Source organism: Dermacentor silvarum, chromosome 1 (assembly GCF_013339745.2).
Source record: "Dermacentor silvarum isolate Dsil-2018 chromosome 1, BIME_Dsil_1.4, whole genome shotgun sequence".
Taxonomy (NCBI): Eukaryota; Metazoa; Arthropoda; class Arachnida; order Ixodida; family Ixodidae; genus Dermacentor; species Dermacentor silvarum.
The window spans coordinates 134342921-134366900 of record NC_051154.1 but is presented as its reverse complement, the minus strand read 5'-3'; the positions used below and the strand labels follow the sequence as shown (position 1 = coordinate 134366900).

Genomic DNA, 23980 nt, shown 5'->3' with positions numbered 1-23980 from the left:
GCGACGCCACCGTGGCAAGCGCCCGCGCGGCTGCGCGATAAGATCTCCCGCGCTCTCCGAACGCGCGAGCAACACCGCGAGTACTCGTTGTTTCATGCGAGAGACGACGATTTTCGATTGAAAACCCGGCGCGGACCAGCGGCGGTCCGGTGTGATGGCTCCGTGACGTCACCCTCGTCGCTCTTGATTGGTTCTTCGCCGCAGAAATGGGTCTCGAACCCATTTCGCACGGCACGCCGCAAAACCCCCGATTCCTGCCGCTTTTGCCGCGCGCGGCATAAAGCAGGAGACACACGGTACGATTCGGCGTCCGATCCGATGTGCAGCGCCGCATGCTCCGGCATGCGGCATACGACGATTCGGGGCACACGAGACGGGCATCCGAACGAGCGAGCGGCGCCTAAGCTCCGCCCAGATTTTGCGCCACAGCTTGTACGCTCGGAAGACTTCGCATCCTCGTCAAGAAATACAAAATAAACAACTTTGCGCAATGCGGCCTCGCTTTACGCGAACACTGTCACTAAAATTACGTCTTTGCGAGCGACAAAACACTAAGCAGCGGTGTGCTCCACTGACGGCTCCACTGACGGCTCCGCCGACAGCCAGCGATAGGGCCGGTAGGCCTAGCTCGGCGGACGCCACGGCCGACGGCTCTTGCAATCCAGTCCGAGCTCGTCGAAGTGCGCTTATTTTTGCCAACACGATTAACACTGTACACGTAGGTTACCCGTAATTAAATACACTTGGATTACTCGACGCCGTCGATGCGAAGGACAAGCGTGCAAGCTATGCGAGTAGCCTCGCTCAGACATTCAGTGTGTGCTGTCTACCTGCGAAATGCTGTCGCATCGCGGCTCCCGGCCGATCTCGCAAGTAGCCGAGTGCTAGTACTAGGCGCGGCTTTGGAGAACAGGTACAGGTTCGAGATAATTTTACCGAACTGGTAACTATTTCGTGTCAGAAACGAATTGTAGCCATGCTGTTGCAGCCTGCATGAAAAAAAAAATGTCACAGTTTCGCCCTAAGGGCGAAGCAATGAATGCGATAGCAACACAGCAATGTCATACGATGTAAGGTAAGCGGCTTTGGTAGCAATATAAATTGTAGTAAACATGAGCTGATTAAGTAAGCAGGTGTGCTGCGGCGTAAGTAGACCGACATGAAGAGAGACTCGATGTCCACGAGAAGGCGCGTGTGAAACGGTGGTGTTGATGAGAAGCGCTTCCCGTGGGCAGCGCGTGCGAAGGGACACACCTGTAGCGCTGCACTGCCGATCCGGGCAGCATTACATGTGTAGCGTGAGTTGGAAAATGTGGCCCGACTATTACTAACTGAATGAACAAGCGTGGTGTGAGCGCGCACAAACAAACATGAATAGATCACACTGAATGACTGCAGACAACGACTGTCAAAACGCTGGCAGCAAGCCCATACGCTGCAGCGGGCGAAGGTACGTGCGGTCTATCGCTTCAACAGAAACTGAGCGGCGAATGCACAGTGCATAAAGGTCAGAGCCGTGTGGAGATAAGAGACGGTGCGGTCGAGCGACGAGCGCGGTTGTTGGCAGAGTAGAAGTGCGCCCCCCCCCCCTCCACTCCGCTCCCTCCGGCGCTGGCTTCCCGCTTCCTTGCTTGCGCGTGGGAGAGATAAGAGACTGTGCGGACGAGCGACGAGCGCGGTTGTTGGCAAAGAAGTGCCCCCCCCCCCCCCCCCTGCTCCCTCCGGCGCTGGCTTTCCGCTTCCTCGCTTGCGCGTGGGAGATTGAGTGCGTTCGCTCTCCGTGATAGCGCGCGTCCCCGCACGCTTCCGCTGGGGCATACGGCGCGCGGCGAAGATTTTATCTATACGGAACCTCACGGCGACGGCGACGACGACGGCCGCGCCGACGGCAGAAATCCGGTTGAAGTGTCCATATATTTGCTATCGCAATAAAAAAGAGGCGACGAGAGACCGGCCCGCCGGCTCCGCCTCTCTGGAGGGAGCGTCAGAGAACGTCACATGCCAGGCGCGCTGTCATTGGCTGCGGCCAAACGACGGTGCGGTTGTCGGACGCGTCGGACGGTGAAAATCTGTTCAGTTTGTCGCACGCCGGGCATCCGATCCGGCGCTTCGGCACGGCAAAACGCCTCGGTTCCGGCTGCCGTTCCGGCACGTCGGACGCCGGATCGGACACCGAATCGGACCGTGTCTTTGCCGCGCGTTTTTGCCACTAGCGTGGCGTACCCTCACTCCAGCGTTTTGACAGCGAGTTTCCGCGGTCATCGAGCGAGATGTGTTTGTTTACCTGTGCACGCGTTACATCGTGTTTTATTGCGATAGCAATTATATGGACTCTTCCACCGGATTTCTGCCGTCGGCGTCGCCGTGAGGTTCCGTATAGATAAAATCTTCGCCGCGCGGCTTATGCCCGAGCGGAAGCGTGCGGAGACGCACGCTGTCACGGAGAGCGAACGCACTCAATCTTCCACGCGCAAGCAAGGAAGCGGGAAGCGAGCGCCGGAGGGAGCGGGGGGGGGGGGGGGGGGGGCGCATTTCTACTCTGCCAACAACCGCGCTCGTCGCTCGCTCGCACCGTCTCTTATCTCCACACGGCTCTGACCTTTATGCGCTGTGCATTCGCCGCTCAGTTTCCGTTGAAGCGATAGACCGCACGTACCTTCGCCCGCTGCGGCGTATATGCGCTTGCTGCCAGCGTTTTGACAGTCGTTGTCTGCAGTCATTCAGTGTGATCTATTCATGTTTGTGCGCGCTCACACCACAGTTAGTAATAGTCGGGCCACATTTTCCAACGCACGCTACACATGCAATGCTGCCCGGATCGGCAGTGCAGCGCTACAGGTGTGTCCCTTCGCACGCGCTGCCCACGGGCAGCGCTTCTCATCAACACCACCGTTTCACACGCGCCTTCTCGTGGTCATCGAGTCTCTCTTCATGTCGGTCTACTTACGCCGCAGCACACCTGCTTACTTAATCAGCTCATGTTTACTACAATTCATATTGCTACCAAAGCCGCTCACCTTACTTCGTATGACATTGCTGTGTTGCTATCGCATTCATTGCTTCGCCCTTAGGGCGAAACTGTTACATTTTTTTAATTTAGTTAGTAAGCAAATGTTTACAAGTTTATACGGCCGATAAAACTACTAACCTTAGTTCGTATAGCTGTCTACTAATTTGCTATCGCAATCGATGCTTCGCCTTTCGGGCGAAACTGCGATTTTTTTAATGGTTCTGCAGGTTTGTTGAAGAGTATCTGCAGAATGTTCCAGACCAGTATTCCCTGCGAAATCAAGCAGAGTCACGGTCGTTAATTACCACGCTTAGTGTGGATTGCTCCTTGTTGTATCTGCTAGCGATGATTGTGTACACGTGCGACTACGGGTGTTGATTTGTCGTTATTGCTGTTCAGCTGTCATGGCAGACTCTTATCGCCTTGTCGGTCTGTTTTTGACAATGAACTGCAGCACTTGACCTTCGACAACCGTGTGTGCCCTGTAATACTTTGTCTATGTCCAGTGCGCGCTGCGAGTTCGCGGTCCCCCGCTCCGTTGGCCACAGACATTTCAATTTTGTTGCTGCCCAGCATATCATGACAGACATTTGATGCCATTCTCAAGAAATTAAGTGGTCGCTACGGTTTCGTAATCCATGCACTACTTTGGTTGAAAAAAAGCAGGGAAGAGATTGATACGACCGGGTCCGTTATAGGCATAGATAGCGGTACAAGGTAGATGGAAAAGTCTGGAGGAAGAAAAAAAGATTAAGGAGATGTATGCAAACATACAAGAATTAAAAACGTGTATAGCATATCTGATTGAATCAACCAGGCTAGGTGACTGCCACTGCCCCGTTTCAAAGGAGATGTCAATAAATTATCAACATATCATCACCACCCTGAAAGCTGGATATGAAAGCACCCATAATAGATTTGTACAAAAAACAATTTATTGACCAAAAAGTGCTGTACAGGTTGTCTTCTGTCAAACCTCGAGCAAGCTTGCTTTCTAGTACCAGGTTGCTCAAAAAAGCAAGAAGGCAAAAAGGCAGTAAAGTATGTTCTTTAGAAAATGTAAAGATATACACGTTCCAAACCACACTGAGAAAACGACATGAATACAAAGGTTATTTGGACAGGCATTTGTAGAGCACAAGACGTGGAATGTTGACTATACTATGAGAATCGGTTTAAAGGTGACATGCAACGTCACTCGCCAACGTGGTCGTTTCTTTGCTTTGCCTCTTTTTTCATCATTGTAGTTGCACCTTAACACAAATGAACACACAGATGATTATGAAGGAATTAAATGGACGAAAATGCAAACAGGAATGTCGTCAGGTCGCTTTTAAGCCTTGTTTGAAATAGGTGGTCCGTACAGATATATAGGCCAAAGTCACATGGAAACCTTAAAACTCTAGCCTTTTGTTAGCCACTTCTGTCAGCTGTTTTCAAACTATACGCTACAACTGTCCGAAATTGCAACGTCTGGCCTAATGCTGTTGCTAAATGCATAGTGAACCACACACCAACATGGATAACAAAAACAGTGAGGTATGAGAAAATGCTCAATATGATGCATTATGTGTACTGTCGTTGGTTCACATTATGGTATAAAAAAGCAAATAAAATCACATTTAAGTTTGTGACTTTCAGATACCAGTGAGGGGACACAAAAGAAAAAAAATCAAGGTCAGCAGCCGTCCCTACCAGATGTCGTTGGAATAGAATATGAGTTGCAGTGTATCGAAGCACAACTATTAAATGCTTTTAGAAAAGTAACAAATATGTCATGTAGCTGTAGCCAAACGATGATAGGAAATGTGATTCAAACACAGTCGAGGACCCCAGCGCGGCAGACATGACCAAATAAGCTGCAAGGCATGCGGTGCACAAACACAATTAAGCAAGCGTGTTATGCCCGCTCGTAGCAAGGTTCGCCTTTATGATTCCACGCAATAACTAAATGCACTCAAATGCTCTTGAATATATTCACTGGAGTGCCACAGCAAATGATGCAACATTAAGAGGTATTTTGATGTCTATAATGCTGTTTCCGTGTAGACATTATCCTTTAGAGCTGGGCATAGCTTTTCCTGTGCTTACCTGAACCATCGCATATCAACCATTTTCTCAGCCTGCTTTACACATGACATCTCAACATACCTGAGTCGCTTTCCTCAACGTAAACAACGATAACCATGCATGTAAATCATGTAACACTCACTAAGTGACTAGTAGCCCAAGCAGGCAAGAAATTGCTCCCAGCCTGCAGACGCAACTAAGGTTTTGTACGTCCCTGTCACTGGCTATAACAATGGACGAAAATGTAATAATCTAATTTGACTACCACCTCCTTTCAAAAGCTTCAGTGTTTGCTTTTCATTTACCAAAGACTTATATTCATACAGTGCCTCACCACGGAACAACATACGCAAACGCTGTAAACTCTCTTCGGACCACTTCGCTGGCGTTTAACTCTGCTACCACCGTCGACTCTCATGTACTTTGAATAAATGCGTTTCTCAACAAAATAATATGGCACTTGCTGTGGAAAACGCGTCGCGCGATTTAGAAAGAAAATGTCAAAATTTGCTATGTCATAGCCAGGGTGAAAATTGAAACACTCCACAGCGTACATACAGTACTTATTGGAAAACACAATTCTGGCACATTCGATATCCTGTCCTAACAGCCCTAGCTCTCATTTGCCACCATCAGTGAACAAAAACTATGCTATGCGATAGAAAGAAAGAACGAACCTGCCTCAACCAATGGCTAAGGTGCGTTACCACTGGAAAAAGACGAGCCAATGTAAGATGTATAAAAATCAACACAAAAAGACGATATTTGGCACTTGTGCTACAATGCTCTGGCAACACGGTGCAATGTTGAATACAAAAAAGTGCCACAAGTGATACTTCCTTAACCGTCATCATACTATCACTGAGCGTCTATCGGCACTAATTTCCTTAAAACTATTTTTATCAAGAAGACTATTAAGAGCTCCTTAAGCCTTGAGCACCGAGGCAGCATTAAAAATATTTTCGACTCTGATATGTTGCGCCCACTACTTACTAAGCTACCCCCACTTGCAAGCCTATCGAAAGGTATGCCACGATATCATAAAAAGTAAATTCTACTTTTCGACAACATTACAAAAACATGGTTCCAAAAATCGACAATCATCATTGTGCTTTCTTCTTTTCATTTCCTCTATCACAAGTAACGGTATGGCTTCATGCAATTTTAAATGAACCGAACAACATGTGTTTGTGCTCCTGTGGCACAGAGTAAAAAATATGATTAAAGTACACCAGCTAAAAAACAACAACCAACCCCAGCAACAAACAAAGAACTGGATCATGTCAAACTGTTGTAAACACAAAATTTTGAACTATCAGCTAAAGAACACAAACAAGGTGTTAGTGTCTATTGCATAGCCTCTACCAGCCCGAAATGAAATGCACAGAAAGGCGATCTAGACCTCCGTTAATTACATGCTCAAAAATTCTTTCTGACGTTTCTTTCGGCCACCAAAAACCACCATATAAAGGACACACATGGCACTTGGCTTGTGAAGCCATCATTACGCCGGCGTTTTACGACAACTTATTTGCACGAGATCAAATGGGAATATTGAAATGTCCCATAAGTGCTGTTACATTCAGACTCAGCACAATGCTGCAAGGAGGATTTTCGAGAAAAGATATACCAAGCTAGTGGTCAGCCTGCACACGATATTCAGATTGCACAGGGAGAATTGACGCGGAATGAAACGCCTGGAAAACGGCAGTCCGAATGGAACAGTTTCACGTTATACGACCCCTGTCTAACGCCACAACCAGTGCCATCTTTTGATGATGCCGGTTATCAGATGGCGCTTCAAGTGACGCGATGCACGTCAGAACCGCCGGCGACTGTAAACGGACGCGTTGGCGTGCACGCGGTGATGGGGAAACTATCTCTGGCCGGAAGCTAGGAGACAAATTGTTTTCCTTTCGCGTAGAGACAGCTGCCCGCATAAGCTTGACTACAGCTCAGCTGCCTTTGGAGTGCGAAATACAGTACTCCGAAAGGTAGGACGTATAATTTTTTGCGTGGATGGAACGTTTCCTTTCACTTGACACCATCGCCAAATGTTCCTTCACGGCAACGACGACAATGCAACAGCACTCAAGGCATGATGAAGTGACACTTTGTTTTACGTTAAAGTAATTTTGGAACAGCAATCAAAACTGAGTGAAGAGCCGCAGTACCCTTCGAGAAATAAAACCACTCCCGGCACTCGCGCTAAATATCTTCACATCTTTTTTCTTTTTCTTACTTGAGCTAGATTTTGCAAGATTAGACGAAGCAGCAATCAGAAGGCTAAAAGCAACATTGTGATAAAAATTAGCGCTATTCCTTGAAAGAGTAACGCCTACTGATTCGCACGTTCTCCTGTCTCAGAAAATGGTAAATATTTCCTAACCTTCCAAGGCACTGCAAGACGAGTAATCAACACACGATAATACTTTTTCGAGCGCATTTACCTGCTAATGAAAAAATTGAAGTTTGACTTGTTACTACCGTCACGACTCTGGGGCCGGATTCACAAAAACGTTCGTTCGCTAAAACTGTTCGTAGAAGCAGGTGTCAGCCAATCGTGGTGTTAGACATAACATTAGCGAAGGCGGTCGGCAAATGGCAAGAGTACTTATGAACGAAAAGCTTTGTGAATTCGGCCCCTGTTCACGTCCCTCCAGTTCATCATGTCAGTTTACAAGTAGGTTTCCGGCTCACTACAAGAAGTTAAGTCATTCTTTCTTCGGTATAGCAACATTCAGTAATGCTTGGGCAGGACAAGTATTTTAACAATCTGACAAAAATCAACATACACCGGTGTTTTCCTGGTTTTTGACGTCGTTGTTCCCATATTGAAGCGACACGGGTTCTGTATGAGAACGCACACTGCAGTAAGTGAGCTGACTGGTCCTTTAGAATTAAGTTCCTGAAAGCATGATTGCAGCCTTCAGGATTCAACTTCCAGAAGCTTTTCTTCTTGCTCAGGAAGTATGACTTCCAGATACTTCTGCATCTCTATTGTCATAAATTCTGAAAAAAAAAGCAATACACATGTTAGTATTGCAACTTTTTACAATAGTACGCTCTATGTCGATAAAACAGATTTAAATTGAAATGAATACATCGGCTCAATGTAAAATTTCACTTAGCGATTGCACACAAAAAAGTTATTGCAAACGAACGAATTTTTTTTTAAAATCAGGGGCCATATTTCGTAAGGACTCTTCGTAAAGGCGATTCTGGGGCGCTATAACGTAAAATGATTCCAAACTGTTTTGATTCCAATTTCTTCAATCAGCCTCCACGATTGGTCAAAACATTCTCGGGCCACTCTCAATTTCGCCTGTCTGTCACGCGACGTCACGAAAACCGCGATAGCTCCCCATCTGATATAACGTGTACACACTGATTATGTATGATTAAACCGCACAAAAGAAAAATAATCGTTCCTGATTCGACGCCTTTCAACCATTAGCACTCTGCTATTGGTCCAATGTTTTCTGGCTACGCCCACTTCGCCTGTCTGTCACGCGACCTCACAAAACCGCGAAAACTCACCACGTCACAGTGACGTGTACGAGAAAAAAAATGCATAAATATGCCGAAAAAAACTGAAAAATTTTCTGAATAGCCACAGACTGCCCCGTTCCGAAAGGAATAGAAGATGGCTGCCCGCCGATCGCTCAGGCCCTCGATTCTCGCACCTGCCAGTGAGCATGTATTTATTTGCGCATGATAAACCTTTTTGCGTGGCAGTAAAACGTTATCGAGCCCTTTCGGCATGCATACGACATCGCTCTGCCAACTCTTCCTTGCTGAGGATCCGTTTTAAGGCCCGTTTATAGTCCGACGTTTCCAGCGAGCGGGCCAGCGTCGTTTGCGGCCGGTCACGCTACGCCGGTTACGCTGCGCCAGCCGAAACGCTATCTCCTCAATACTCTGACGCGCACGCCGTTGGCTGTTATCTTCGGAGCATGCGCAGAACGATCCCAAGCCCGCGCACCGCTTTAAACCATCGGCGAAGCGGCGTGGGCGCCTTTATTTCTTCGCGCGAAATGCATTGTGGGTCGGCGCTGTCGACGCGACCAACGCGCGAATGGGTCAGGAGCCAATTCGGCGCCGGGCACGTCGGGGCGCGCCGAAGCCACCGGTTACGTTGGCTGCGCCGGTGCGCCCGACTATAGAGGGGGTCGTTTTCGCCAACGTGACGTAGCGTGCGCGCTCACGTTACGTCGGACTATAAACGGCCTTTAGCGGCATTCTTATCCTTCAGTTGCAGGCCGCCGCGATTTTCGCCCAGCCACCGCAAGCTAAGTAAGGCGAAGCGGACCAATCGGAGAAGGGGGCCCCACCCTCTTCATGCGGTTATCTATTTTCACTGTGCTGGCTCGGCCCCATCGAAACCCTCTCCACTAGAGCGTGCTCCTCGCCTCTTGTCAGCCAATTAGATAAGAAAAACTGCTGAGTGTAGGCACTGTTATTGGTTTTGAAAGCGAAGAAAGGTGACCTCCTATAAACGAGGAGAGTGTTTGATTGGGTTGTTGATATAACGCTGCGGGTCACCGCCCGATGCTTGCGTCGGTGGTTACGTAAATTTGACGTCAGCAGTTTGGAATCAAAACAGTTTGGAATCATTTTACGTTATAGCGCCCCTGTTCACTTATTATTTGTTCCAAAGAGCGGATGATATATACCGATGGCAGCAGGTGCAACGAAGGGCAAACAGCATGGAAAATGAAAATAATAATTCAATAATATGGGCTCAGGGCTTGTATTCACAAAATATCTTTTACGTAAAGTGCTTCCGATTGTGTGGAAGCTAGCGATCGGTGTGAACTAAGAGAACATCGCAGGGGCGATGGCCTATTTCAGCCAGCACTTGCCTAAGAGAAATTTGGTGAATACGGACTCCGGGGGCTCAATTCAGAACAAATTTCATTCGTGAAATATTTTTTCATTGACCGCTTGACTTATTTACAAGGTGTTCAAAATTAAGCTTCGTGGTTTTCTTAAAATTAGGCACTGGGAGGCACGCGAAGACCACATGTGCATATAAGTTATGTGGCCAGGGAGGCACAAAGTGAGGTGATAATTATCGCTGTCAGCAGCAAAATTAACAAAAATTGAACAATTAACTTTTTGTTGACTGCAGTAAGTGGGTATGTTCGTATTCAAAAGTTAGAAGCAGTCATGTTTCTACACAGTATCAGTTGGAAGAATTCTTCTAGCGTGTCTGTTCTCCGAGATATCCGATTCCAAATTTTAATTTTCGTTCGCATGATTACGCATGCAAGAGAGTTATCGGCGCAAAACTCCTCCCTGATGTGACGCGGCTGTTACGTGCGGCGTTTAGTTTGACAACGGGGCGAAATAAAAAAATCGAAGAACACGGAACCGCTGTCGTAACACGCGACTTCGCAGCCTGTAACGATGGCGGCAGCTGCCGCCACCGGTGCAAAGTTCCTCCCTTATCTCGGTATAACAGAAGCTACCATCGTTACAGGCTGCGCGGTTCCGTGTTTTGATAGCGGTTTCGACTTCTGCGCTTTGCGATTACGCCAGCCGAGAGTGAAAGGAGGGCAGTTATCACTTTTGCCTATGCCTCTTCCCTGTTGTCAGACTAAACACCGTACGCAAAAAACGCGTCACATAAGGGAGGAGCTTTGCGCCGGTCGTCACTGCCTTGCATGCGTAATCATGCGAACGGCAATTAAACTTCGCAGTTGGATATCTCAAAGCACGGATACGCTAGAAGAATTCTACCAAGTGGAACTCTATAGAAACACGACTGCCTCTAACTTTTCAATACAAACCTGCCTGCTTACAGCAGCCAGACAAAAGTTAATTATTTAATTTTTGTTAAAACACTGCTAACCGAGATAATTATCATATCACTTTGTGTCCCCCTCGCCACTTAACCGTACTGTAGAGGTGGTCTTCACGTACGTCTCAGCGCCTAATTAAAAAAACTGCCAACTTAACTTTGATCACCCTGTATGACACCTTACAAAATATATAGACAGACTGTACAGTTAGGATTAATAGTTGGGCGTGTTGGTTGCGCATGGTCTGAAGTGAAGGCGCGAAAACGACGACGGACGACTGCGCCCTGTGTGTGTGCGCTCTCTCTTCGTCCGTCGTCGTTTTCGCGCCTTCACTTCAGACTATACAGGTTATACAGAAGCCGAAAAGACGAAGCGTGCCCGCCTGTGTGCCCAGAAACTAAAACACTCTTCGTGGTGTCCAGGCGGAGCTTAATAGGACCGATAACCGATGTTTAAGGCCAAGCTTTTTATGACGCAACGAAAAGCTAATCCTTGGAGTGTCTATTCCTGCAGCAGCTACTTCCAAAAGCGCATAAAAATTTTGTAAGCAGAATTTTTCCATCTGTGCAATGTTTAAAAAAGTAGGAGTCCCAACGCCAGCAGCACTGAAAAGTGAGAGCGATGTCGATTTCCCGCGTCGCAAACTGAGAAAGCAGAGCGATGGGTGGTTTTTCGCAGGAGTGAGTGCCACTTTTCAACCTTTTTTCACTTTTTCAACCTTTTCAGCACTTTTGAAAATAAAAAAAACTGCTACAATAAGTGTGCGTTGCTGTACAGAGCATTTTTTTTTTATTTATACAGCTTTTTTTCCCCTAAGTACACGCCTACGTCATGGCTTGTCCCTGACGTCATTATTCTGCTGATGGCCAAGCCAAGACATTCAAAATGAAACCACGCTTTTGCAAGAGTCGGCGCGGTAGACCCACACGTGATTTAACTGTGTTGACATTCGGAAAGATATCGTCGCTGCAAAAGCTCAGCGATTTGTTAATTGGATATTCTAGCTCGCGTGCGAAAGAAGAACCTAAATTCGTACGAACAAGCACCTAGCCGCGATGTTTCCACGGCAGCGAAAGTGATGACCAAGATTTTGAAATGCCCCCATCACTGCAAGCCGTCACGCGAACGAAGGGCCACTTTTCTACTCACAACAATCGAAGGTTTAGCTGTGCAATGTAATTTACAAAAAAAAATTGTGGCTAGCTTGCACTAGTGGTGCAAGGCTGGAGTCAACAGCTGAGCTAGTGATCGACCTAGCTTCTTCCTGGTTTTACTAGGCTTGGCTAAGTTTTGCTAAGAAATGCTAAGTGCTGCTAGGCACAGTATTCCGAATCGGTCTCACCGCCGACGCGCAGATTCTCGCATGGCCGCGCGACGCACTTCAAGATGAGCGGCTTCTTCTCCGGGTGTCCGGATCTTCTTTGGTCGTCCCATGTCAAGGCTATAGATGTACTTGCCACAGAGTCAACGAGAGTTCTGCCGCCGTCGCGGCGGCTCCGAGCTATATCTCCCCGGTGACGTCACGGCCAAGCTGCGCCTCCACACTTGCCGGTGCTTGGCTGGTCGAAACCTGTCGAGCCGCCGCCAGGGGTGCCTGCTGCTGTCACGGACACCGCGCACGTTTGGCGCGAACGCGGGGAAACGGGGAATCTCGGACGGCGTCGGCAGCAGCTCTGCGCGTTGCCTCGTTGGTGCTGCTACAATTTCTTTCTTTCTCTCTCTCTCTCTCACTCTCATTTTATCTTTCTCTCTCCCGAGTATAGCGCGCGCCGCGCGCATGCTCTCCTTCCCTCTCCTTAACGTCCTATGTCAAGGCAACATGTGCACGGCACGGAGAGGAGGCGAAGTACACGCCGCTCCGCGAGGTGGTTGCTAGGCAACGCAGGTGACGTCATCACTCAGCGAGGTTTTGTTCGCGACACACGGACTGACGGCCGGATGAAACAGCTCCGCTGTTAAAAAAACTTGCAATAAATTAAAAGGATGATGGTTTTGGCTAGTTGGTTTTCCATGAGACTGTGTGGTGCAGCGCGAAGCAGGACGAGGGACACCGACAAACGAGTATAAGCGCTCGTCCTCGTTTCTCTGTGTCACTCGTCCTGTTTCGCGCTGCACCACACAGCCTTCTAATAAAAATGTATTGCATTTCAATATTTAATAAATGACCAGGAGTCGCATACATTAATGGGAGGACACGTGATAAAGCAACCTACTTGTGTTTTGTGACGAATTAAAATAAAAATCTTCGTTTAATGAGTAAACCGGTGCTCGTTTCAGTCAATACGAGGCACGACCTTTGCATCAGCGGGGCTGTTTCATTTTGTGTACTGAACGGTTGTCTGACCCTTTAAATTGTCAAATTTGTATATTCTTGAAGCATCATTTTGCACAAATTTCAGTTTGCTGTTTTCCATTGCTTCTTGATAGCTTAGCGAAGATTGTTCTAAAAGGAGAGGCATTGTCACGTGCACTTCGTTTTTATTTTTCACTTTTGCCGCACACCGTGTTGTGCTTTGTATACTACATAATAGTTCTGTGGGAAGACATGTAGCTTACGATCTAACACATTTATTTTCTCGTCGGTCGAGACGAAGCGTGCCTCCGAACGCTACTGGCCCGATCACCGAACGTAGCGAACGCAGTAGCGATCACCGAACGCTACTGGCCCGATCGCTCCCTACTCGAGCGCGCGGCGCGCGGAGCTGCGTGCTTAGGCGCCACTTCGTTAAGCGCCGATGGCTCGCCATCGTATGTTATGTACGTTAAGGTATAGCGGTTGTCCTTGCATGGCGGCAAAGGACCGACCAGGTCGATGTGCATGTGGCTGAAGCGCGCGTCAGGAGGCCTGAAAGTACCCAGCGGACTGACGGTGTGGCGGTGAACTTTCGTTTGCTGGCACTGGAGACAATCCCGTGTCCAGCGTCGGAGGTCAATATTCATGCGTGGCCACAGGTATCATGTAGTGACAAGGTGTTGAGTCGCACGAATACCAGGGTGCGACAAGGAATGCATGGCATCGAAAACGGTGCGGCAAAATTGTGACGGAACGTAGGGCCAAGGACAACCTGTAGATAAGTCGCAAACCAAGGGAATATTGCAGCCTGGAAATTGCACGTCTTGAAGTTGGAGGGAATTATTCTTCAGTCGTAAGCCCTGTAGTTCACTGTCCTCTCGCTGTGATGTAGCCATAGCTGCAAAATCCACAGGGGGGCACTCGTCGACGGTTGCGTTGACTTGTAGATGGGATAGTGCGTCAGCGAGTGGGCTGTCTCTGCCGCTGATGTGCCGAATGACGCTCGTGAATTTGGATATGTAGGCAAGTTGGCAAATCTCACGGGGAGTGTGGGCAGAGTTGGCAGCGGTCGCAGCGTATGTGAGTGATTTGTGGTCGGTGAGGACGTAAAATTGCCGACCTTCGAGGAAGTGGCGGAAATGTCTCACGGCCAAATAGGCCGCCAGCAGTTCACGACCGAAAGCGCTGTATCTACGCTCGGCCTGCGAGAGCTTTCGCGAGAAGAACGCGACCGGCTGCCACACTCCGTGGACCAACTGCTGCAGCACTCCTCCGACGGCGACGTCCGAGGAATCCACCGTGAGTGACATCAGGGCGTCGCACTTGGGATGTCCAAGCAGAGTAGTGTTGGTGAGAGCTTCCTTGATGAAGTTGAAAGCTGTCTCGGCATCGTCTGTCCAGGAGATGGGAGCGTTCGCTCTTGTTTGACCGGACAGGAGTGCGTGGAGCGGTTGCAAGATAACAGCGCAGCAAGGAATGAACCACCGGTAATAACTGGCAAGCCCAAGGAATTGTCGTAATTTATGGCTTCCACACGAGTGGCAGGAGGAGATATCCCGCGGGCATCGACGCGATGGCCAAGGAAGTGCAGAGCACTGACACCAAACTTGCTCTTCGGGCCGTTCACGACCAGCCCGTGCTTCCGTAGTCATTCGAACACATGGCTCAGGTGAAGAGCGTGTTCTTCTGCTGAAGCGCTGAAGACGAGGATGTCGTCGATGTAAGCGAAACAGCAGCTCAAACGACGGAGAACCCGATCGACAAATCGTTGAAACGTTTGTGCGGCGTTTCGCAGACCGAATGGCATCCGGAGGTACTCAAACATGCCAAAAGGTGTTATTATGGCTGTCTTTGGTACATCGGAAGGCTCCACAGGGATTTGGTGGTACGCCTTGACTAGGTCTATCTTGCTGGATATTCTGCACCCATGCAGCAACGCGGTAAAGTCCTGAATGTGGGGGATGGGGTACCGGTCCGGTACGGTCATTTTGGTGAGGCACCGTAGTAACCGCACGGTCTCCAGTCACGGAGGGCTTGGAGACTATGTGTAGCGGCGATGATCATGGACAAGATGAAAGGCGGACGTAGCCGAGCCCGAGCATGTACTCGAATTCTTGCCGCACGATCTTGTAAGGGTCAGGAGCAAGACGACAAGGAGGTGCAAAAACCAGTGCTGCCTCAGTCACAGTTCTGTTTCAGCACAATAAGAGTGTCGGGTATCAGAACGCTATTACGTCGCGAGTGCAAAAATAAGTCGACCAATATCAGATGCACGCGATGTGGATAGCACAGTCACGCTGAGATTTCCGCTGTTTGCTATCGTGACGCATTATAAATAAAAGTCTGACTGCCAGCCGCACCATTCGATCAGAAAATCATGCTGGCAGTATCACTGCGCGTTACTGACTAGCTGTGCTATCTATGCAGGCGCAAGTTCACTCAGTAAACATCTTCCATCTTTGATGTACTTCATCAGTTCTCTGCACCCTTCTATTCATGTACAGCTTTTGTCAAGTGTTTAGGCACAAAAAGGCACGAGCAAAACAAATTTAATGCATTGAGGTTTCATAAAAATGCGCAAAAATGACCCAAGCTGTGCTTACCAGAAAACTTTCGGATCACTTTGTTTTTCGGACTCCAAATAACGAATATGTAATAAGCAGGAATGCCAGTGACAAGAATTACAAGGCCCATTCCAGTCTCCGTGGGGCTGGCATACAAGGGCATGAACGTAAGGAAGGTGCACATGGCCAGGAACACAACGGGGAAGATAAGGGGAACCTATAAGAGGAAGGAGAAAGGAAGAAACATAATCAAGATCCGGCGTACAATTACTCTAAGCCAAAGGCACACAGGGTACAGTTTCGCCAGAAAGGAGAAGCATTGATTACAATAGCAAGGTATTAGACAGCTGTGCAAAATATTAAGGACATTAGTTTTATCGGCCGTATCAACTGCTGTTAACATTCGTTTAGTAACTAAATTAGCAAGCATGGTGTCACCTGCGCACAGGAAAACACGAACACATCTCACTCGATGACCGCGGACAGTCGCTGCTAGGACGCTGACGTGATGAAGAGCGGCAGCAGCAGCGAGCGAATTGCCCTTCGTGCTGCCTCTCGCTTCAATACGAACCAGACCCGTGAAAACAAAGCGCACACGAAGACAGTAGCTATCCGGGTTGAATAGTATTGTGACTCGGGGTGAGGACGAGAGACTGAGTCTTGAAGCAGGCGAAGATGAGACGAAAACTTTATACATTATGTACAAATATATACAGATATAGCAGGTAATAACTCGAAATAGCTGCCATTAGCTGGTGACAGCTGGTAAAAGCAGTAAGAGCGCACCAGACCGACGGGGCGGCCGGTGGCGACTCTCTGCTTAACAATGGGCCGGTTCTTCCTTAAATCTCCTTGCCGGCGACTCCTCGTCGACAGGACCCAGGCCGGACGGTTGCTGACGTCACCCGCGTCGTATTGTGTCGTCGCGTCCCCTTGGCGACTCGTCGACAGGACCCAGAGGGACGGATGGCGATGATGGTCGGTGCTGCTTGCAATTACCCGCGACGAATCCATTCAACGCGGATAAATTGGAGTTCCTGTCGCCTCGATGATAGGGTTGGCACGTACTATGGCACAACACTAGCCTCTGCACACAACTCAGATTACCTCCAAGATAGGGCGCGCGCGGCAGCGCTCAGCCGCGCCATGCGCAGCCGCGGCCGGAGGACAAGGGAGGCCCGTTAACCTTCCCTCTCCCCTTTCCGTGCTAGCGCCGTACACATCACTCAGCTCCCCCGTTGCGCGCACGAGAAGATGACGCGGATCCTCCCCGCCCTCCTCCCTTGCGCGCGCAACAAAGCACCATCTTTCTCGGCTCGCCCACGTACACTTTCCCATGCACCTACAGCATACGGTACGGGGCCGCGATCTTATCGCACTTGCACTTTATACGGAACATCACCACAATGCCGACGGCGACAACAAAAATTCGCCTGGAATTGTCCATATAATTGATATCGCAAAAATGAAAGACGCTTAAGCTTCGCCTTTAAGAGTGGAACGCGATAACGTTATCGGGCCCCGTTCGCATCGCATTTTTCTTTCAGTTGGCTTCACTGCAACACAGAGCGCGGGAAAGCCAGCTTACAAAGACCAAGCATACACCGATCCCCTTAAAGTCGGCTTCACTTTTAGACAAAAATGCATTGCTGGGAAGACGTTTTTCCAGGGGCGATATAAGTCGTCTTATATTAAAATGTGAAAGCCCTAGTACCTTTTTTTTATTTTATTAATTGTTTGCTATTGCCCCGACGCGCGCGCGTGTCCAAAACGCAAAAACGCATTAGGCAGGCGAGGTCCCAATTGGACCTGCCGAGGATGCGAGCGCCATCTGGATAGCATTTTCGCAAGTAAACGACCCGAGCGCGCCGCTGTTGATATGGTAGAAATGCTGGAAAAGGGTTTGTGTATGAGTTTCCTCGTAACAGAATTACGTTTTCTGTAAACTTCAAATTATAATCCGACGCCACCATGTCTGTAGGTTGTGGTTAAGTCGTACTTTACTATTTTTCTGACGGATTTCACTGTGAGAAATTCAATTTTTGTTCACCAACACCTTGCAGCCACGCGGAGGGCCTGCGCCGTCGGGGTGGTTGGGGATGATTTTCTCCGCCACGGACGCCGACATCCACGCCAACGCCGAATTTTCTGCGACACGGGGCCCTTAATGCTATCGCGTTAATAAAAGTGGTGCATCGCAGATGGATGAGGTTACAGGCATGTTATGTTTGCTGCCCTGAGCCAACTTTTATTTTATTGCACAAGAACCCACTTAGCTGAATAAAATTGACAATGCTAAGAATTAAACATTATTCCGGGGCACTACTTCAACTCTAAAAGCTGCAGAGGGTGTCCACCAAAGGTTCAATTGTTGAAAAAAACCTACATGTTGCATATTTGTTTTCCCATGGTTAGCTGAAGTCCAACGGGTTTTTTGCATACCGTATGCAGCCTCAACATCGGCGGAGTTAGCAGGAATTGACACTGCAACGAAGTACGCATAAGAGGAGCCAACCACATCGACGTTTGTCATCTTTAGAAGCTCACATGCTTCCTTCAGCAACACACGCACAAAGACACACACGCGCGCGCGCGGGCAACATTACCACAATGAACGACGTCCTGGCGGCAGTTTCGAGTCAGCTCTTACTTCTACTCTCGGCGATCATTTTGACAACATTAATAATAACAATTAGGACTGTATATCATTATTATTAACTTACCTTATGACCCTAACTCTATGAATGTGGTCGCGTGACAGTTTCCTACAGGTTGTAAAGCCCACACCAGTTTATTCCGTCTAGGCACGAATATGGTTTAGCACATTGTAACATAAGAGCGCACCCCTATCGGTCAGCATGGCGGGATAACAAGTAATCAGCGGTAATTCGCGCGAGCGTTACGGGTGCTCGAGAAGCCCTATTCTTACGCAATGGGTCTGTTTCTCTATAGCACGAATGCAGACAACAGAAAAAGCAGAGCCCATACGCCGGGACGTCCCACGGGTCGCGGCCGAATTCCTGAAGCTTTTCTTTCGCAAGTGCTCTTTGCCATTTGGCAGGTCGCCTTCGCTAATAATATGCCCAGCGTCAGGATTTGCTGGAATGTTCTCTTACGAACAATTGTAACGTAACATCGTTTTGTGAATACGGGTCATGGGGCCGAACTCACAAAACTCTTCATTCGTAAGTACTGGTTGCCATTGGGCCTTCGCTAATGATATTCCTGAATCCCGATTGGCTGGCATGTGTTCTTGCGAGAATTTTTAGCGGAAGAACTTTTTTTTAGTGACCACGGGGTTCGATTTTCGTTTGTAAGTGCTCTTTACCATTGGCCGCCCGCCGTCGCTAATAATATTGTTACGTGTAGCTGATGCGCAAGGCTATTTACAATATATTTAAACGTAGGCCAACGGTGGCCAAAACGGTGACTCTATATCAACCGGGAACACGTCGTCTTCCTCCTCTTTAGTGCAGCCACACTGTGGCCGCTGTTCCGTGTCATCACCCCCGACAGTAGAAGCACCGTCCCGGTAGTCAATTGCGACCGCGATGACGCGTTTTGACGACCCGGTCGCTTTCGGAGCAGACAGTCCTGGAACGCCGGCCTATACAATCGTCACACAATAAGTCAGTCAAGGCACTCTTGAAGTTTTTACGTTCGAGTGGACTATCTGACACACTGTTCTCACGGACGTTTCCAACCTCGTCTATTTTTTAAATTCTTTTTATTTTTTTTTTCGTGACTGCTTTTTCTCTCCCCTATTCTTCCGCCTTTCATTTCCCTTTGCCCTTCCCCCAGTGCAGGGTGGCAAACCAGAATCTTTTCAGGTTAACCTCCCTGCCTCCCCTCCCCCCCCTCCGTTTCTCTCTCTCGCTATCCAGTGCTTAAACTACACATCCGTGGTGAAAGGTGTGGGGTAGGGCTTTAGTCTCGCTACGTGAACGATGTCACTTGCAGCTGACGACGACGCTGAGGGGTCAGCGGGGACGATTTCGTATGTGGCATCGGTCACTTGTCGCACCACACGGTATGGATCAGTGTGAACCCACACGGCGGATGGGTGACCAGAGGAGCACGAGAGAACTCGGAGAAAAGTGCATGTCGCGATGGTGGCAATCATAGAGGCGTCTCTGATGCTCCTGTGAAGCATCTAGACGGGTGCGGGCAAGCTGCCGCGCGTGCTCGGCGCGTGCGATCGCGTCGCGGGCGTTTTCAGTGACAAAACGTGCGGTCGAGAGCAGCAACGCGTCCAAGGGCAACGTGGGTTCTCGGCCGTATAGGGGATAGAATGGTGAACAGCCGGCGGTGTCGTGACGCGATGAATAATACGCGAATGTCACATATGGTAAATGAAGATCCCAGTCGTGGTGGTCGGCCGCAACGTACTTGGAAAGCATGTCGGTGATGGTCCGGTTGAGGCGCTCGGTGAGGCCGCTGGTCTGTGGGTGGTATGACGTGCTGAATTTGTGCTGTGTCGAGCAGGAGCGGAGGATGACTTCGGCGACTGCCAAGAAAAAGCTACGGCCACGGTCAGTTAGTAATTGGCGCGGAGCACTATGCACTAAAATGATGCCGTAAAGTAGAAAGTCACAGACGTCAGTAGCGCAACTTGTCGGGAGGGCTCTGGTGATGGCGTACCACGTATAGTGTAATAAGTAGCGACGGCGACCCATTTATTTCCAGAGCTCGAGAGAGGAAAATGCCCAGGAAGGTCTAGACCAACTCGGAAAAATGCTTCGGGCGGGGGGGGGGGGGGGGGGGGCGTCAATTGGCTGGAGACATCCAGCTGGAAGCGCGGAGGGCTTCTTCCGGCGTTGGCTCACAAGCGGCAACGTAACGCCGCACAGAGCGGGCGAGACCCGGCCAAAAGAAGCGACCGCCTACAGGGTCGTATGCGCGAGAGACGCCCTAAGTACCCAGCCAAGGGAGCGTCGTGAAGTTGGCGGAGGGCAGTCGAACGCAGATGTCATGGAATGACGAGCAGAAGGTCAGGGCCGTTAGGATCAAAATTGCGGCTGTATAATGCAGGAGGAACATCCGGAGAGAGACCTCACCAGGCGGTGACACCAGCCGGTCTATGAGGGTTCGCTCGTAACGAAGGATCGCGGCGTTGCTCGTTGCTGATTTGAAGCAACTGTGACAAAGAGAAAACGGAAGCGATGGCGTCCGCATCTGCCGGTTCTTCCACGAGGTAGCGAGAAAAACAATTTGCATCCTGGTGCAAGCGTCCCGTCTCACACACGACGGAGAAGGTATAGTCTTGCAGGCGTAAAGCCGAGCGAGCGAGTCGTCCCGTGGGCTCCTTGAGCGAGGATAGCCAGCAGAGAGCGTGGTAATCAGTGATGACACAGAATGGGCGTCCGTACAAGTATGAACGAAACTTCGCAACAGCCCACACAAGAGCAAGGCACTCGCGCTCTGTGATTGAATAATTGCGCTCGGCGAGTGATAACAGTCGGCTGGCATAGGCTATAACGCGATCATGTCCACGCTGGCGTTGCACTAATACAGCTCCTATGCCGTGACCACTGGCATCAGTTCGAACTTCCGTTGATGCAGACGGGTCAAAGTTGACTAGGATTGGAGGCGTGGTAAGGAGATTAGTGAGATGAGAAAAAAATGAGGCATGATCAGGACCCCAAGAAAACGGGGCGTCTTTCTTCAAGAGGTCGGTAAAGGGACGTGCAATGGTCGCAAAATCCTTTACATAGCGCTGGAAATAGGAGCACAGCCCTACGAAACTACGAACATCCTTTGTAGAATTCGGGACAGATAAGTTCGTAACGGTGCGAAGTTTTTCCGGTTCAGGTCGCACGCCTCTGGCATCCACGAGGTGTCCAAGGACGGCGATTTGGCGGCGAGCGAAGTGACATATTGAAGAGCTTCAACTGGAGACCGGCCCGGCGGAACACGTCAAGAATCGCTGAAAGACGATCGAGATGCGTGTCGAATGTGGGCGAGAAAACGATGACGTCGTCCAGATATCACAAACAGGTGGACCACTTCAACCCCTGAAGCAAAGAGTCCATCATTCGTTCGAAGGTGGCCGGCGCGTTACAGAGACTGAAAGGCATCACCTTGAACTAATAAAGACCGTCAGGGGTAATAAAAGTTGTCTTCTCTAGGTCCATGTCGTCGACGGCAATCTGCCAGTAGCCGGAACGTAGGTCAACAGAAGAAAAATTATTGTTGATCCCTCTTTCATAGGAATCGGTAGAACACGAAAGTGAAACGTGTCTTCATAGAAGCTGTTGCATTTTTGCTTCGTGAACTCACGGTATGTTGCAGCGAAAGGCGCACAATTTGCGAGTAGGCGACCGTGTTGCAGGTTTGCTCGATGCGCGGCAACCTGTTGGCGAGCGCCGTCCTGCTGGCGAGTGGCTTCGGCGAAGGTGCGAGCATTCTGATCCGGCTCCGCAGTAGCTAGGGCAGCCAGTCGAACTGCGACGCGCTCAGCGACAGGAATGCGAGTAGCAGAGTATGCACTGTGCGCCGCGAACGCTCTAAGGCGTTCTGCTTCACGCTGGAGTGTGTCTCGCCGGAGCAAAGCCAGATTCGCCCGGCGACGTCGTTGCCTTTCTGCGCCGCTTAGCGCAGCAGTTGTCTTAAGTGGTGCCATCGCAAGCGAAGCAGTAGGCGATGCACTGCTTATGCATGTTGAAGCCGCTATCCGTAAGCGACGAGGCGCCATAGGCTAATCCGACGCGAAAGCCAAACCAAAGAACACCTATATGGACAAACCATGTGCGGTAACTGCCTACACGGGGCCACATACTCTGGCGTTGCAATCGTTCAGCCACCATGGGAATGATGGCAAGTACATGATCTTCGTGCTTGTGGATTTAGACGTTCTTGTGACTTCGTTTATTGCGCTTCATATGCCTCCATTGTCGTAAATATCCGTAGAATGTATACATTTAGAAGTATAAGACGCTGCGAACACACACAATCGCTGCTAATTACAACGGTTCAGCTTGGCCAGGGGCCCAAATCGAAACACGCCAAACGTCTCAATGCACTAGCTTGCCCGTGATAAATTCATAAGGGCATTTTATTTCGTCTGTCGAGGAGTTCGTCCGTGGCGTAATGGTTTCAACACCGGGTTTCTCTTCCAGAGTTCTTGTGTTCGAATCCTGAGGTCAGACAATATTAGTAATGTTTGTATTGTATGATTATTTATTGTATAATTATTGTATGAAACTATGCACGAGGCTATACTTGGTTGTTTATTCTTTGGCTACACCGCGTTGGACCCTCCGCTGTGCTGTGACTACCGAAGCGCTCCCTGTCGGCGCTCGTTAGTGTCACAATGCAGTGATTCGCTTCACCGCTCCTAGATGGCGACTATCACACCAGTTACATCCGTTGCCGGAAATCAGTCGTGAAACCCGGAATAAAACAGTTTCGTGTTAGAATAAGTGGCACCGTACAGGCAGCCTAGAGCGTCATCAATACGTGGCAAAGGCTAAACGTCGTTTTTTTGTGATTGTTCAGGTGGCGATAATCTACACAAAAGCGCCACGTTCCATTCTTCTTTTTGCCAAGTACGACGGGAGAAGCTCAGGGACTACAGGAAGGGTCGATAATGTCCTTTTCAAGCATCTTCTTTACTTCCTGTTGGATAAGTGCTCGTTCCGACGCGGAATCACGATATGGACGTCGGTGAATAGGGTGCGCAGCGCCAGCGTTTATGCGATGGGTCACAACGGACGTTTATCCTAAGGGTCAATGGTCAAAATAAAAATGTCGCGACAGCCTTCAAGAACGCGGAAGAGGGCTTCAGCTTGAGCAGGGGTAAGGTCAGAGGAAACCATTTTCTCAACGTCGACGTCACCGCCGTGGGATGACGTCGCTGTTTGGGCTGAGCTGCAACAATATTCGACTGTGAAGGGCTCGATCTGATCATCCTGCAGAGTGATAATTTCAGCCAATGAGATCCCTTGTGGGAGGACTTGCACGGTTAGCGCGAAATTGACAAGAGGAAGGCAGATGCGGTTACCAGTAATTGTCAGCAGAGTGTGCGGAACGGTAACACTATGTGTAAGCATCATAGCCGGAATTGGTGCGACCATGTAATTGCCGTCAGGTACAGCTGGTGTGGAAAACAAGTCGACGTGTGTCACAGAGTTAGGCCGGAGGCGAATAAAATCCAAGTAGTATAAACAGCTCTGAGGCGGGTCCACAGGGTCGGCAAGAAGAGGCAAGTCAAGGCGTAGTGGGCCGGCCGAACATT

At 49.4% G+C, this 23980-nt stretch overlaps 1 protein-coding gene across 1 annotated transcript in view; it reads right to left on the bottom strand.

The window, feature by feature from the left end:
- Positions 1-3923: 3923 nt before the first annotated feature.
- LOC119460212 (large neutral amino acids transporter small subunit 2-like) overlaps positions 3924-23980 on the bottom strand; it is a 96753-nt gene continuing 76696 nt past the window's right edge. Inside the window, 2 exon segments of the mRNA XM_037721407.2 lie at positions 3924-8092; positions 15784-15961. Coding sequence (XP_037577335.2) covers positions 8010-8092; positions 15784-15961 — 261 coding nt within the window. The 3' untranslated portion in view covers positions 3924-8009.